We start from the raw sequence: 16,683 nt of genomic DNA, 5'->3' as shown, positions 1-16,683 counted from the left end.
GTAAGACCCTTGATACAGTACCTCCAAGTCTTAAGACTTCAACAGTGTGTTAATGTTTATGAATAGGGCCCTAAACTCTTGACTTCCTGATAGTACCACCTTGTAGTTATGATTTTGAAGTGGACATTCACTTTTCTATAGCCTACACATATGGACAGTGTAAAAATAGTGCTTCCTCTGCTGAATAGAAAACTAAAATGTTTAAAGTGTCAGTTGAGGAATCTGTCTGTATTGTGCAAATGGAACATGGATTTGTGCAGATCAGAGGCTAATATGAGAGAGAGAGAGAGATGCTGTGATGAGCTGACACAAACCGAGGGAGAGATGTAGTCTGCACAACATGAATCAACCTGCATGTAAAATCTGCTTGAAGGGGCAGCACTTTAATAGTACTTTGGATTGAATTAAAAAATGAAGAACTATTAATTGAGAGAGAAATTAAGGAAATTTGATATAAGAATAATAAATAACGCTGAAAGGAAGCTGGTCAAACAACTCTAAAGCAAAATAACATGATTGTAACTCAATTTTAAACTCGAGTAACAACATTCATCACAAACAGTGGAGCTTTCATTTTAAATATGGAGAAATAATACAGGCGCTCTGGTCCTTTTCTATGGCAGTAAGCTCAAATGAACTGGCTCAAATCTGGATTTATGTTGTGCAATACATTTTCCACAATACATTGCAGCAATTAGATGTAAGTACGAATAGAGAAGCAGGACACTGAGGAAACGCCATACCTTATCTCCTTTCACACCCTGGTCCCCCTTTTCACCTCGTTGCCCTGGAAAACCCTGAATGGACCACAAAGACAGAAGTTCAGTCAAAGTTAATGCAAATAAAAAAAAAAAAAGCAGAGCAATATACTGCAGTGTACACAGCCCTCGGAGTACTGGGACTGATTATTGGAGTGCACGTTTGGATTGAATAACACAATCATACATAATTGTTGCATCAAATAAATAACACAAATGTTACATAGTGCTGTATTTACCTTTAAATAAGGTAAGATTCAGAACTGTCATTTTCCATCAGTTAGTTATACACCAAGATATCTTAGATGCACATGTGAGATTTCTACATGGGTGGATTGGTAGTTGTGAGGGAGCAATACAGTATAAATCAAAGCCACAATGCTGGGACACTATACTCTTGCGCTGTATGACTGCATGATGCACTTAAAAAATCCTTACATCTAATCCTGGTTCCCCAGTCTTTCCCTGTGGATAGAGAAGCATACAATTAACGTCATTCTTCACAAAACGGTTCATGTATAGTAATCCACAATCTACAGTGCCGTTAAAGTATTTGCCCCGTCTGATTTTTGCACATTTTTCACATTGAATTTGGTCAGATCTTTTTATGGGTTGTAGTAGTATATAGAGGTAGTCTGAAAGAAAAAAATGACACCAAAGTTTGGTGCTTCTTTCATTTGTGTGGTGTACAAGGTAATCAAAACATGCAATCTTCAGGTGTGAAAAAGTTATTGCCCCCCCCCTAGTTAACTCAACCCAATTAAAGGGATAATTAAGGTCAACTGTTTGAATACTTTGGTTACAATCAGGCCCGATTTGGGTCAGCCCTGCCCAATATAAATCTGACTAACTGTGGCCCTTACCATCAGAGTGAACTTGTCAGCACACAGAATCTAGAGGCACATCATGCCATGATTAAAAGAAATTCCGGAAGACCTCTCGAAAAAAGTTGTTGATTCCTATCGGTCTAGAAAGGGTTACAAAGCCATTTCTAAGGCTCTGGGGCTCCACCAAACAAAGGTCAGAGCCATATTGTCCAAATGGAAAAAATTTGGGACAGTATTGAATCTTCCCAGGAGTGGCCGTCCTGCCAAAATCTCTCCAAGAGCAAGGCGTAAAATCGTCCAGGAAGTCACAAAGAACCCTAGAACAAAATCCAGGGATCTGCAGGCCTCTCTCACCTTGGCTAAGGTCAGTGTTCATGACTCAATCATCAGAAAGATAGTGGGCAAAAATGGGATTCATGGCAGAGTAGCAAGGCGGAAACCACTGCCCACTAAGAAGAACTTGAATGTTCATCTCAAGTTTGCAAAAAGGGCCTGGATGATCCTCAAGAGTTCTGGAACAATGTTCTATGGACAGATGAGTCAAAAGTGGAACTTTCTGGCTAACATAGACCCCGTTATGTCTGGTGAAAATCAAACACTGCATTCCACAGTAAGAACCTCATACCAACGGTCAAGCATGGTAGTGGTAGAGTGTCATGATTTGGGGATGCTTTGCTGCATTATGACCTGGACGACTTGCCATCATTGAAGGAACCATGAATTCTGATCTGTATCAAATAATTCTACAAGAGAATGTCAGGCCATCCGTCCGAAGCTGAAGAGCAGCTGGGTCATGCAGCAAGACAGTGACCCGAAACACACAAGCAAGTCTACATCAGAATGGTTGAACAAGAAATTTAAAGTTTTGGAATGGCCTAGTCAAAGTCCAGACCTAAACCCCACTGAGATGTTGTGGCAAGACCTGAAAAGAGCAGTCTATTCTCGAAAACCCACAAATGTCAGTTATTGCTGCTAAAGGTGGCATAACCACTTATTGAGTCTAAGGGGCCAGTGGGTGTTGCATAACTTTCTTTACTAAATAAATGAAGTATCAAAATTTTGATATGTGTTCACTTTGGGTCCCTTTTATCTAATATTAGATTTTGGTTGAAGATCTGATAACATTTAGTATCAAATATGCAAAAATGCAGAAAATCAGACAGGGCAAATACTTTTTCACGGCACTGTAAAACCAACTTGTTACAGACAACAGTGCATCATATCCGAGTCTATGAGGATTATTGGTTACCTGCTATGTGGAAGAGATCTAAATCTAGATCTAGCCATGCAGAGAAAACAGGATTTAGACCTGAGAATTGTTATGCGATTAAAACCCAATGTGGGAAATACACAATTAAAAAGGAAAAAAATAATTCCCTCATTGTATGCCTAATCACTCTGGCTAATTCTGTCATGTTGTAATAATGTAGATTCATTCTGTCATGTCAATGTAAATTTAAACAAAGAACAAAATCTTCTACAGCAATATACACTGCCAGGCCACTTTATTAGGACCTGTCTGTCCAATTGGGGTTGGTCTCACCCTGGTGAGGTGCATGTTCTTCTGCATACCCTGGGTCTCTTGATTGCTCTGGAAGGCTGAATGAATGCTGTACTTTACTTGGCATCATTGTGGATCACATCAGTAACACTACAATTGGACCCTGATGATTACGGCTACACAAGATGACAATGCACCCATCCAGCGTGCAAGAATTGTGCAATAAGATTTTGAGGAGCATGACAGAAATGTCTTCTATGGCCACCACAATCCCTGGATCTCAATCCAATTGAGCATGTTTGGAATTAATTTAAACACACAATCACCTCCCTGCCTCTCTCCACTGGTTGTGTGAAATATTAATGACTAACTGGTTCACATCACGAGACACCTTTCAGCACCATTTCCACACCATGTCAAGGCTGTGATCAGGGAAAACGGTGGCACAAACTAACATTAGATAAAGTGTCCAGGCAGCGTATATAGCTCAGCCCAGTTTCTTGGCAAATAAGGATACCTTTTCTCCCTTGGTGCCGGGAAGGCCAACCAAACCTGTGGGACCTGGGGGACCCTAAAACAAAGAAACACAAACATGACAAAGGAAAATGGATTTGTTCCAAAGCTTCTTTGGATTGAGAGCAGGTCTTCTGATTAGCTGGGCTTTATAATTGTGTTGGTCACAATGAGGGCATTTACTATTACAACTTGAATTCATATCTGAGAGAAGCTTTGAGAAAGCCAGCTGTGTAATGTAATGCATTTTGACATGCCCTTTTGCTCAGGATGAGAATGTCAGACTGGATATTATAACAAATGATTTGCCTAATTTCTCCATTCTGCTGTCCTGGTCTTTATTGTGAGCCTCCACTAGATGGTGCTGTCTGCCATTGCTGGGTGTTCAGTAGAAAAACACTGTCTGTCATTCTGGGGATTCACATTCGACTCAGAAATCAGTAACAGCACTTGAATTGCATTTGTGTGTGGACACAGCAGTACAAGTTTATGGACACAAGCTCTGTTTTAGCTTGGGAAGCAAACATTTTACACATTGCTTTTTGTTATGCTGCTAACACAATAAATAGCTACAGCTCTCATTTCTTAGCCATTGGCTATAAGGGGACAAGGTTCTTAAATACTAAACTAGAGACTTACCCTCTCTCCAGGCTCCCCTTTCTCTCCATTCAAGCCGTCTAACCCAGACTCCCCCTGCATAACATAGTGATGGTAATGTACTGTTGTTCTTGTATACAAGGATACTTAAAAACATCTACACCTCACATTATAAAGACATTGAGTATTGAAAAGATGATGATGACTTAGAAAATCCTCAGAAATGTACCTCTGGGCCCGGAGCTCCTGTAAGCCCCTGTAAAAGCAAGTCAAAGTTTCAAGTCAGTATTGCTGGTTTTAGAGTCTATACAAAGCTACAATCAGTATTGTAGGTTTTAGAGTCAATACACAGCTACGTTCTCAATTACAAACACAAACTGGCACAAAACATTTCTGAATTGCACTGAATTTCTCAAACCTAAGCTTCCTTTGCCTGATATTATTGTGCCTGAAATCAAGTGTGAAGGCTCCATTTGCATCATCAAGCTTTCTTACAGCTTAGTTCGTAGAAAAATACAAAATGACTTTTCCAAATGCTTTGGTGTTAACAGAAACAAAATGTAAAACTGATATTTTCATTGTGGGCACATAAACTGTACCCCCATTTCAAGCTACTTAAATGTATTGTATTTGTTATACATAAAACAGCATGCAACACTACATTCCTTATTGCAACATTGAGGACAAGAGCAAGTTCTGGTCACTTACAATGGGACCTTGTGGACCAGGAGGTCCTGGCAGTCCTGGCGGTCCTGGCTGGGAGATCATCTGGACCTGCAACACATTGACAAGCAAACTGGTCACTCCCCATTGCAGAGTCCAGTCAAACACACAGACCGATCACTTCCAGTTGCAGAGTCCAGGGAACCAGGGCTATTATAAAAACATTCCCTTTCAAGTACAAAATGTAACCATTACTGAATGGGTCAGTATACCCAAGCTCATCGCAAGGGCAAGATTGCCGAATGTCCGAAACGTTACAAGGCTAAGCTGAGGCTGCCTTGTGCATTACCATTTAGAACCCAGTAACTAGGGCTAAAAAAAATCGAGGGAGAACTCACCTGTGTTGAAAGGGAGGACTAGGAAGCCGCCCTTTAACAGATGCAAAGCCAGAGTTTTGTCAACATTTAGTCTGTAGAACCTAGTGAAGGTATGGGGAGTAACCCACACCGCTGCATTGCATATGTCTTTGACCCTGGAATGAAGCCCACAAAGTCGCCATGCCTGGTGGAATGGGCAGTGAGCTTTTCTGGAGGGGGCCATCTCACTGACAGTCCTGACCATGTCTGCTATCCATTTGGACAGCCTCTGCTTAGACAGGGCATGACCATGGGATTTAGCCCCATAGCAGACACAAAATTGTTCAGACTGCCTCCATCTTTTTGTATTGTCAACATAATACTCCAAGGCCAGCACAGGGCAGAGCATATGGAGCTGTCGCTCTGTCAGACTGGAAAGGAAGTGGATGGAAAGCCTCAAATTCCACAGACTGGTTGACCTGAAATGCCGAGATTGTCTTTAGCAAAAAGGCAGGATTTGTACGGAGTGTAACCTTTGTCCTTTTTCAATGGAGAATGCCTGCCTCTCACCCACCTGCTTTGCAGAGGTAATGGAAAGCAACAAAGACCCTTTCAGCAATAAATATTTCAGCTCAGCTGAATGCATGGGCTCAAATGGAGACATGAAGCATCAAGTTTAACCTCCAGCAAGGGACAATGTTCTTCATAGGCGGCCAAAGACTTGGCAAGCTGAAATAGCTGCCAGATAGACCCTTAAAATGTAGAGAGGTATTTCCCCTCGTCAAACAGGTCATGCAAAAATTGCAGTATAACTGCCATGGTTGTCATCAGGCAGACTGGTCTTGCATGTCTCACAGGGATAACACCCAGGCATGGTGTAGAGTGTACAGTACACAGATGTACATGTTCTGCCTCAGTCTCCTTTATAGATAGAATCTGGTTGTGTCAAGACCCGAACAAGACCGGTTTGGTAATGGACCGGGGAATAAGTACTGGTCAGTAGCAGGTCGGAACTGGAACAGTACGGGGTCAGCTTGTTACCAGCACTGCTCGAAGTAAGGCAAGATCATCAAGAAGAAAAATTGACTCTAGGATCATCAAGGCCCTTCAAGGACAAGACTGACTGGAAAAGGAAATGGTATTTGCTAAGAAAAATCGATGAAATACTCTGATGCAAAATATTCTTGTTCCCTCAACTTAAATATACTCCTACTGCTTTAGATCACACAAGTTATACAGAGTAGTGTGCAAATCTTTGGAAGCTATAAACAAACTGGAATGTTAGCAAAGTCTGCATTCTAAAGAAGTTGAGTGCAGACAGCTGAACTATGGAAGAATGCAGTAAACATCCATATATAATCAACAATAGTTTCAATATTGTCTATCAGAGATTAACTTTTCTACACTGAACAAAAAAATAAATGCAACATGCAACAATTTCAAAGATTTTACTGAGTTACAGTTCATATAAGGAAATCAGTCAATTGAAATGAATTCATTAGACTCTAATCTATGGATTTCACATGGGAATATAGATATGCATCTGTTGGTCACAGATACCATTAAAAAAAAAAAAAAAAAAAAAAGCAGGGGCGTGGATCAGAAAACCAGTCAGTATCTGGTGTGACCACCATTTACCTCATGCAGCGCGACATATCTCCTTCGCATAAAGTTGATCAGGCTGTTGATTGTGCCGTCCCACTCCTCTTCAATGGCTGTGCGAAGTTGCTAGATACTGGCGGGAACTGGAACATGCCATCGTACATGTCGATCCAGAGCATCCCAAACATGCTCAATGGGCAACATGTCTGGTGAGTATGCAGGCCATGGAAGAACTGGGACATTTTCAGCTTCCAGGAATTGTGTACAGATCCTTGCGACATGGGGCTGTGCATTATCATGCTGAAACATGAGGTGATGGTGGTGGATGAATGGCACGACAATGGGCCTCAGGATCTCACCACAGTATCTCTGTGCATTCAAAGTGCCATCGATAAAATGCAATTGTGTTCGTTATCTGTAGCTTATGCCTGCCCATACCATAACCCCACCGCCACCATGGGGCACTCTGTTCACAATGTTGACATCAGCAAACTGCTCGCCCACACGACGCCATACACGCTGTCTTGCATCTGCCCGGTACAGTTGAAACCAGGATTCATCCGTGAACAGCACACTTCTCCAGCGTGCCAGTGGCCATCGAAGGTGAGCATTTGCCCACTAAAGTTGGTTACGAAGCCGAACTGCAGTCACCCTGGTGAGGACGACGAGCACACAGATGAGCTTCCTGGAGATGGTGTCTGACAGTTTGTGCAGAAATTCTTCGGTTGTGCAAACCCAGAGTTTCATCAGCTGTCCGGGTGGCTGGTCTCAGACGATCCCGCAGGTGAAGAAGCCGGATGTGGAGGTCCTGAGCTGGCGTGGTTACACGTGGTCTGCGGTTGTGAGGCCGGTTGGACGTACTGCCAAATTCTCTAAAATGACGTTGGAGGTGGCTTATGGTAGAGAAATGAACATTCAATTCTCTGGCAACAGCTCTGGTGGACATTCCTGCAGCCAGCATGCCAACTGCACGCTCCCTCAAAACTTGAGACATCTGTGGCATTGTGTTGTGCGACAAAACTGCACATTTTAGAGCAGCCTTTTATTGTCCCGAGCACAAGGTGCACCTGTGTAATGATCATGCTGTTTATAATATGCTTGATATGCCACACCTGTTAGGTGGATGGATTATCTTGGCAAAGGAGAAATGCTCACTAACAGGGATGTAAACAAATTTGTGCACAAAATTTGAGAGAAATAAGCTTTTTGTGCGTATGGAAAATTTCTGGGATCTTTTATTGCAGCTCATGAAACATGGGACCAACACTTTGCATGTTGCGTTTATATTTTTGTTCAGTGTATTTCATTTATTATCTATTGATACTGAAGCTATTCAAATCATTTAGCACTCCTCAATTTAGTTGCATATTATTACTCTCATTGCATATGGTTAACTTGACATTTATTTTGCTGCTACCTTTATCTAACCCATCTATTAATTATTATTTATTTATTTTGCTTCAGTCTCAAATAACTCAAGATATTTAAATACATAGGTGATAATATTTGTAATGTTGGATTTATACAACACACAGGGAATTAAGGCTTAGGCTATTTGAATATGGACGGAATGAAAAAAGCAAAACAAGATGTCTACTGTATATAGCGCAAGCTGCTTCTGAACAAAATCTATACGGTACTGTTTGTACAAAAAAATAGTAAAAGAACAAACACTAGTTGAATAATGCAATTATTTGCATCAAATAAAAATTGAGAACCCTGTCCCGACCTTACAAAAGACTCCAGTACCAACTGGTGTCAAAGATAGCGTGTCTTTAGTAATAATAAATAAAAAGCGATTATATATAACAATTGTGAATTTAATTTAGAAAATACTATTTTCAATTTCTCCCTCTAATTTTTGTGGACCTGGTATAACAAACCTACTTTGGACAACTAGAATATGCAGTTAAACAGAAATAATGCACTTGTTTGTGTATGCATAATTTTTTTTTTTTTTTTTTTTTTTTTTTTTTTTAATTCAATAAAAAATTCATAATATAAAGATAACCTTGAACAAATGTTACACTGCCTACTGGTACCAAGTACTGGAGTCTGACCCAACATTATTTTTTAAAGTTTGGTGCGCAGTCTCTCCAAATACTCTTCCTCAGATCTCCATAATCCTCTCCCTTTTGTCTTCTTGCATTAGATGACAAGGGATCAGCTGATATCCCAGCATGCCTTTCTTCTTAAAGGAGACAATCTCTATACACAACATAACTTCACAAATACCTCAAACAAAAGGAATACACTTTTTTTTGGTACAATAATATCTGAAAATAAATCGTAATATTTTTAAATAAAACAAGCCTGCACAAATCTTGTTTTAGACAGTGAATCGCGCCAGTCGCCGGCTTATTTTGAAAATCCTGCTGCAAACCATCTTCAATCCCAATTATACTTTCAACCAGGCAGTTCTGGTCCAAATCTACACTTAAACATCACAGATGAAGTGTCACACACTATAAGTGATCTTTGACATAGACAGTGACACTGATTAAATGTCAATCCACATCGCTTCTTACAAGCTCAATATTCAATTATATTGTAAATAAAACAATGTTATTTTGAACACATGTTAATGCCATTTTTGCATTACGAAACAAGGTTGCATTGAGTATTCCCCCTGAAAACCCTCAATGAAAATATTTTCTAGTAATCGTCAGTTACGTCACCCGGGATTATATATATTATATATATATATATATATATATATATATATATATATATATATATATATGCCGCGCGCGTACGCACGTAATGATAGAAAATATTATAATATATATATATATATATATATATATATATATATATATATATATATATATATATATATATATATATAGTGCCGCAATATCAGCATAGTATATATATATATATATGTATCACGGTGTTCAGTCTATACTGTCTTTAATGTTATAGTACAGTAATATAACAATGTATTGGCATTTGTGCATTTTATAGATCCTGTAACGTCAACTTTTTTATTTTTGTATTGGTTTTATTTTTTGAATAGATTAAAAAAAATAGTGTTACTTATGTTTGCATGAAAGACAAAAGAAAATCCAATTTTCAGCTCTTGTGTGTTATATTTTGCTATTAATCTCTTTCATGGATTGACTTTCTGTGAAAATCTGTTACATTTACTAAAATACAAAAATAATAAACATGTTTTTAAAAAGACAAAATTCCCGTTGGGCTTGCTTTTTAATTTTGTTTCGATTTTATTGAATTTTTAGTATTACTATGCAGGACAGCCGCTATAAATCGTTTATTAATTCACTAATGCCCATAAATGAACCGATTTTGAATCGAGTTACAGCTCTAATATAATATATTAAAATAAAACACTACATACAGACATTGCAAAAATAAATGTTTACACTTACAATATGGTCTTCCAGGCTAGATGGGCACGGTTCTCCCTTCTCCCCTTTCTGTCCATCAATACCCTTAAACAAGAACAACTTACATAAGTACCATACTAAACTGTATAATAGACGCACACCCTGAAAGTGCAATACTCTTTAGTACAGTATGTTCCTGATAAACACAAACTCACTGAAGCAGAGTCAAGTCTTCTGGTTGTAAATAAATTCCTGTGCATGTCTGACCCTGGTATAAAGCATTTGAAGGCCAATAGCTACACTAACTTTGTAGCTGGATACATTTCAAGTTCTTCTACTTTCAGACACACACATAGTAACACATTATTTTGATAAAATGAGCTAAAACCAAAATTGGGTGGATGCAGAAACTAAATCTTCAAAACTAATGACCTTTTCCTAGTATTAATGGCACAGGACAAAATCAAGGGTATTTTAAGACAACCAAAATGGCATTATGTATTTTGGGATAATTGCAATTCAAATTTTAAATTTTGACAAATCTGCAATGGATGCTGTGTTTTTGTTATGTTGATGTGTACTGAGCATATCACTAAAAGCAGTTTTATTCTTTAATAGTGGCACAAGAATAGTGGCACAGACTAGATTTACATGACTGCTATTTTTTTGTGTTTTATACAAAGTTCTAAATCATGATTTTGAGAAAGAAAATCTAACATTTAAAATGACATTAGGCTGATTTTGTCATTTCTTCATTTGCCATTACTGGATGACAGCAAGATCATCACAGACATTGAGATGAGAGATTTTTTTTTTTAACATTACAGTTTTAATATCAAAAGTGAACTGGCTATTAAAACTATCTTCACTTTTGGGAAGTTTGTTAGTTGCACTGTTCTTGCCCTAAGCAAGAGATCAAAAACATTGCGGTTCTTAGATGAAATGTCTCTGTCGTTCTGCAGCATCATTAGTGAACAGTGATGGAAACCATAAGTTTGCTGAAAATACAAAGCAGACTCACACTTCCTCATCCTATTGCCATGTTTCCTTTCCCTCTCAGGCAATGTGCCATGAATGTGTTGAGACCAATATATATGAACCTGTATTTATTTATTTTATATATATATATATATATATATATATATATATATATATATATATATATATACACACACACACACACACACACACATATATACATACACACATACACACAAAAAATCTACAATGAAGCACTTGCCAGGTATGTCTTGACATGAGAAAAGTTTCATGTGATGGAATCTAACAAAAGCATCCCTGCCTCTGCTCCACTTACCGCAGGACCGGACAAGCCCATCTCCCCCTTCTCTCCTCTCTGACCAGCTAACCCTGGGATCCCATCCTCTCCTTTAGGACCCTAGGGTACAGTTCACTTCATTTAAAAGGTGTACAAGGGGCTGAGAACTGGAAGTGAGCATAGCTTTTTAAATAATTGCGCAAAATGGAAAGAAAAGTCACTGGCTGATTTCCAGAGACATTTACGAAACTATTAAGATGACAAGTGTACACTACAAAGGCATCCTGTAACTGTCAGTATGCAGAATTAGATGAAATTTTATGATTTAACGTTCCAAATTAATCTTTTGCTTAAAAAAAAAAAAAAAAAAAAAAAGTGAACTGACGTCAAGTGGGCCTCCCAGGAAGGACACTGTAGTGGGTTTGCTTCCAATGCATTCTGCAATATATCCCTAACTAACAAGAAGATGGGGCAGCATTGTTGGAGGGGTTGAAGGCAATCTTACCAATACAAGGTTTTACTGTGACAGCTCCACAACAAGCTTCCAAAAGAGATGTGGCAGTTTAAGCAACATTTCTTTATTTCTACACACTTACATTAATGATTGCGCAAAACATCTTTGAAACATTTAATAATCAGGAATCAGATATTACTTCAAAGCCACTTTTCACAAAGCATGCAATCTGAACTATGACGCACAGGACTTTTATAATTGCATTATAAGTGGTTTAAAAGGTGATAACCTTAATTTAAATGGGTATATAAATTACCTGTTCTCCGCCCACTCCAGCTATACCTGGTAATCCCAATTCACCCTGTGTTATAAAATAATAATAAAAAAATGTCAATAGCTTATAATACATATCCAAAAAGACTACTGTCCCAACAAAGAAAAGACGGTGAAATATAGTGCATTACAATACAAACGAGCCATTGCCTGTTATGCGGCATCACAATGACATTAAGCTTACCTTGGGTCCTGCATCTCCCTTGGGACCGGGCGGGCCAGGGGGGCCAGCAGGGCCCTGAAACACAACACAAAAGACAGGTTACAGTTACTGTACATTAATGCAGCACCACAACACCTGTGTAAAGATGGTCTACTCGACTCCTGCTCTATCTGTCTTATTGTTTATGAACTTGGTCATTTTAAGACCCTGCCCTGACCTTTCCCTTGTCATTACTGACCCCAGTATTCAGTGTCTTCACAGAGATTCTCAAACTGGGGTCTGCAGTTTGACCATGGGGTCCTCAGAAAATACAGTGAAGTTATCTTTTACAAAACACATATTTAAATAGACAAAAAAATTGTCTGACACGTTAAATAGGTCTGTGCTACAGTGATTGCTCTGTGTACCTCTGACTGAGATACAAAAACAAAAGAGAAGCAAATGGACTGTTCTGTGGTCGAGGCCTGGCAACCACAGCTCCAGTCTGCATTTAAGGAAAAATATGCGACAGAAACCTATAATTGTAACCACCCTGAGAGAATAACTGCGAGGAATGCACGGAGACAGTGAGATCTGCTCCAGTGATGCCAAACGCAGCTCAAGCCCCCTCTCCCTTCCTGCAGCATGAAGCAATTATAAAGATCCAGCCTCTCCCCTGATGAGAAAAAGTAGAGAAACCAAGAGATTGCTGGGTCCTGTAATCTCTCCTGACTGACACTAATCAACAGCAGCCCCACCGACAGCATTAGAGACAGGAAAAGAGGCCACGTGGTTCACAAAGCTGGGAGTCATGTTTATCAATGTGCAAGAAGTCAAGCAGACCAATATTTACACAGGTGCCTCATCAGGAAATTGATCCTAACTTTCATCACGGCACGGGCCAAAATGATTGTCTACTTGACTTCGGGGTTCAATCCAGTGCTGTAATCTGCTCTTAAATAATCCAGTTGTGGCATAGTATAGCAGGGAATAGAGCTTGATCAAATCAAGACTGAAGTTTTACCTTTCAATGGATTGTTTTGAAGTTATGTTTTTTGATGATCTCCAATAAGGCTAAATCAAATAATGCTCAAATAAAGAATAAAGAAAATCCAACAGCAATACAACACTAGTGAGAAATAACCCAGCCCTTTAATTGAACCTTTTGAGCTGAATCTCTCTGGTTTCTGTCACAAAAAGAAACAAATTGCACACTGATGTTAGTAAAAAAAAAAAAAAAAAAAAACATACAAAATGTTATTCCACGCATTTATTGTACTTTCTTATAAAAAATAGCTGTACGCTAAAGTCATTCATGGCTATTATGTTTCTTGTGAATTGTTACTACAGTATTATAAATCTATTGATCTATTAAAATCAGGACACACTAACTAAATACATATTTTTAAAGAGATAGTCAAAATATTTAAATATACACTTCAATAACATTTGCCTTACAAAAAAAATATTTTATAGCAGGGGATGTAAAATAAAAAAATAGTGTTTCAAACGAAGAGTAATTTGACATTGGTCAGTTTAGTACACAATTTCACTGGGGCAGCAAGTAAACATTCACTACACAGCACACAGCATGCTCTCTCCTTCATTACCATGACACTGATAGTCTGGATAGCCTGTTTTAATGATAAACACAACATTAAAGTATAGGTATATATATATATATATATATATATATATATATATATATATATATATATATATATATATATATATATATATATATATATATATATATATATATATATATTTCAGAGGAAATGTCAAACTGCATTAGGCTATGCTTAAATAGTTGGTGTGCTGTTACCCGCCTCAGGTTTGTAAAGTTGAGTAGGTAGGAGATTCATTTCAGTACTCTCCTCAATATTGGTCTGTACCTACTGTGCTGTACAGAACCCCCTTTATCCTGTGTCAGTAAAACACTGAGGAGAACAATATTTGTGACCAACATGGAAGAGCAAACTGCTCTATAGAGTTCTACCAGCTTCAGAGTTTAAGAAAAATATACTATACACAATGAGATCACTACTGTAACCAGGTCTTTATTTGAGGTGAGAGTTCAAGCAAAGAGATGTACAGACACAGCACAACTCCAGCATCCCAATATCTTCCATCAGTTACAAGTTTCGCTGCCAGATTATATTTTACCTTAACCCTTTCTGCTTGCATTTTGCCATTTCAAAATCTTCATGCTGAATTCCAGAAACCTGAAGAACTCCTAGCTGTAAAATGGCAAACAGATAACCCAGGGAACTGCAATTCAATAGCCCAGATCGGTTCCATTTAAACCCTAAAATAATATGTTCTTCTACAGACTATTTACCTGAAGGGCTTCATGTATCCTTCCATCATAGTCTATGATCTCAGTTGCTCCTTGATGACCCTTTTGACCAGGTAGACCCTTTCAAAAATATAACAAAATACAGAAGTTTAAAAGATTGGCACTGTAGAATAGAATGACCGACAAATGAGAAAACGCTGGATATCTGAAATAGTTTTTCCCATTCCAGTATACATGAATTATTACTTACTCTGGGACCAGCTGGCCCTTCACTTCCTGGTTCACCCTAAAAATAATACAAATAATACAAATAAATAAATAATAAAATATATATATATATATATATATATATATATATATATATATATATATATATATATATATATATATATATATATATATATATATATTGCCTACAGAATGTCTACACCCCCTTTCAAAATGTTCACCTTTTGTTGTCTTATAGCCTGGAATTAAAATGCATTTAAAAAAAAAAAATCTAATTTATCTACACATCCTGTCCCACAACTTCCAAGTGAAAAATATTCTAGAAATTTGTAGAAAATTAATAAAAAGAAAAACTGAAATAGCTTGGTTGGATAAGTGTCCACCCCCCTTGTGACAGCAATCCTAAATTAACTCAGTTGTATTTCAGGATAAATTCAGCAGTTCCTGTAGGTTCCCTCTGCTGGGTAGTGCATTTCAAAGCAAAGACTCAACCATGAGCACCAAGGCGCTTTCAAAAGAACTCTGGGACAAAGTTGCTGAAAGGCATAGATCAGGGGATGGGTATAAAAAAAATGAAGGAAGCCATTACTCAAGAAAGCCCACCTGGAATCCTGTTTGAAGTATGCAAAAAAACTCAGGAGATTCTGTAGTCATGGCAAAAAGTTTTGTGGTCTGACGATTCAAAAATGGAACTTTTTGGCCTAAATGCAAAGCGTTATGTTTGGCACAAACCCAACACAGCACATCACCTAAAGAACACCATCCCTACTGTGAAGCATGGTGGTGGCAGCATCAGGTTATGGGGATGGTTCTCATCAGCAGGGCCTCGGGCACTTGTCAGGATAGAAGGGGAAACGAATGGAGCAAAGTACAGAGAAGTCCTTGAGGAAAACCTGCTGTCCTCTACAAGAAAGCTGAAACTGGGACGGAAGCTCACCTTTCAACATGACAACAACCCAAAGCACACAGCCAAAGCTACACTGGAGTGGCTAAGAAACAAAAAGGATAAATGTCCTCGAGTGGCCCAGACAGAACCCTGACCTAAACCCAATCGAAAATTTGTCTTGAACTTGTTTTTAAAAACTGCTGTAGTACAGAAATAGACAATGTTACAGGAATTGTCAGTTTAAACCTTTTTTTCTAAAGTGCTGTTATTCAAATAATGGATTAATATCTGAAATAAACAAACAGCAAGAGATAATTGATGTAGATTTTGAAGCAGCTTCAAGTGTGTGTGTCTGTGTATATATATATATATATATATATATATATATATATATATATATATATATATATATATATATATATATATATAAATTAAATGATATTTTCTTCCTGGTCTCAACCTTTAATAGATCATCTAAAGTATCTTTATAATAGTAAGTGCTAACACCCTTGTGTTCTGCCTGCAAAACAAAAGGAAACTCGATCCAAAGTGGCGGACCACAATGTCACCGGCTCTTACTTGTATATAGACACTGGCAGGCAATTAGGAATGAACATCGGCTCCCGAACTTTAAACTCTTGATCACATTCCCAATGATTGTAAACATCATGAATAGGCAAGAGAACAGTAAACTGCATGAAGCGCTTTCAATTATTAGCTAGTCCTTTAAGAGAAGAAAACATATGGAGTATTACCTTTAGCCCAGGGAATCCAGGAATTCCAGGCGCACCCATCTCCCCCTGCAATTACCAGAAAATGGTTGCACCCAATTTCTCATCCAGTGTATAAAAGCATCTAACATTTTCAATAATAGTTACCAATGAAACTAATTAAACAG

At 38.1% G+C, this 16,683-nt stretch overlaps 1 protein-coding gene across 11 annotated transcripts in view; it reads right to left on the bottom strand.

Moving 5' to 3' along the window:
- Positions 1-16,683, bottom strand: part of LOC121324552 (collagen alpha-1(XXIII) chain-like) — a 228,763-nt gene that overhangs the window by 11,893 nt on the left and 200,187 nt on the right. For 10 of the 11 annotated variants that reach the window (XM_041266580.1, XM_041266584.1, XM_041266579.1 and 7 more), the window contains 14 exons: positions 16,541-16,585; positions 14,922-14,957; positions 14,714-14,791; positions 13,983-14,006; positions 12,415-12,468; positions 12,214-12,258; positions 11,483-11,563; positions 10,210-10,272; positions 4,905-4,970; positions 4,426-4,452; positions 4,239-4,292; positions 3,604-3,657; positions 1,197-1,223; positions 744-797 (listed from right to left, as the gene is read on the bottom strand). In XM_041266580.1, the coding sequence (XP_041122514.1) occupies positions 744-797; positions 1,197-1,223; positions 3,604-3,657; positions 4,239-4,292; positions 4,426-4,452; positions 4,905-4,970; positions 10,210-10,272; positions 11,483-11,563; positions 12,214-12,258; positions 12,415-12,468; positions 13,983-14,006; positions 14,714-14,791; positions 14,922-14,957; positions 16,541-16,585 (708 nt within the window). The remainder of the gene's footprint in view (positions 1-743; positions 798-1,196; positions 1,224-3,603; positions 3,658-4,238; positions 4,293-4,425; positions 4,453-4,904; positions 4,971-10,209; positions 10,273-11,482; positions 11,564-12,213; positions 12,259-12,414; positions 12,469-13,982; positions 14,007-14,713; positions 14,792-14,921; positions 14,958-16,540; positions 16,586-16,683) is intronic. The other variant, XM_041266581.1, reaches the window with a different exon arrangement.

The sequence above is a fragment of the Polyodon spathula genome, chromosome 12, assembly GCF_017654505.1.
Source record: "Polyodon spathula isolate WHYD16114869_AA chromosome 12, ASM1765450v1, whole genome shotgun sequence".
Classification (NCBI taxonomy): Eukaryota; Metazoa; Chordata; class Actinopteri; order Acipenseriformes; family Polyodontidae; genus Polyodon; species Polyodon spathula.
Note: the sequence above shows the minus strand (reverse complement) of the source record. Positions and strands in the feature narration are given on the sequence as shown.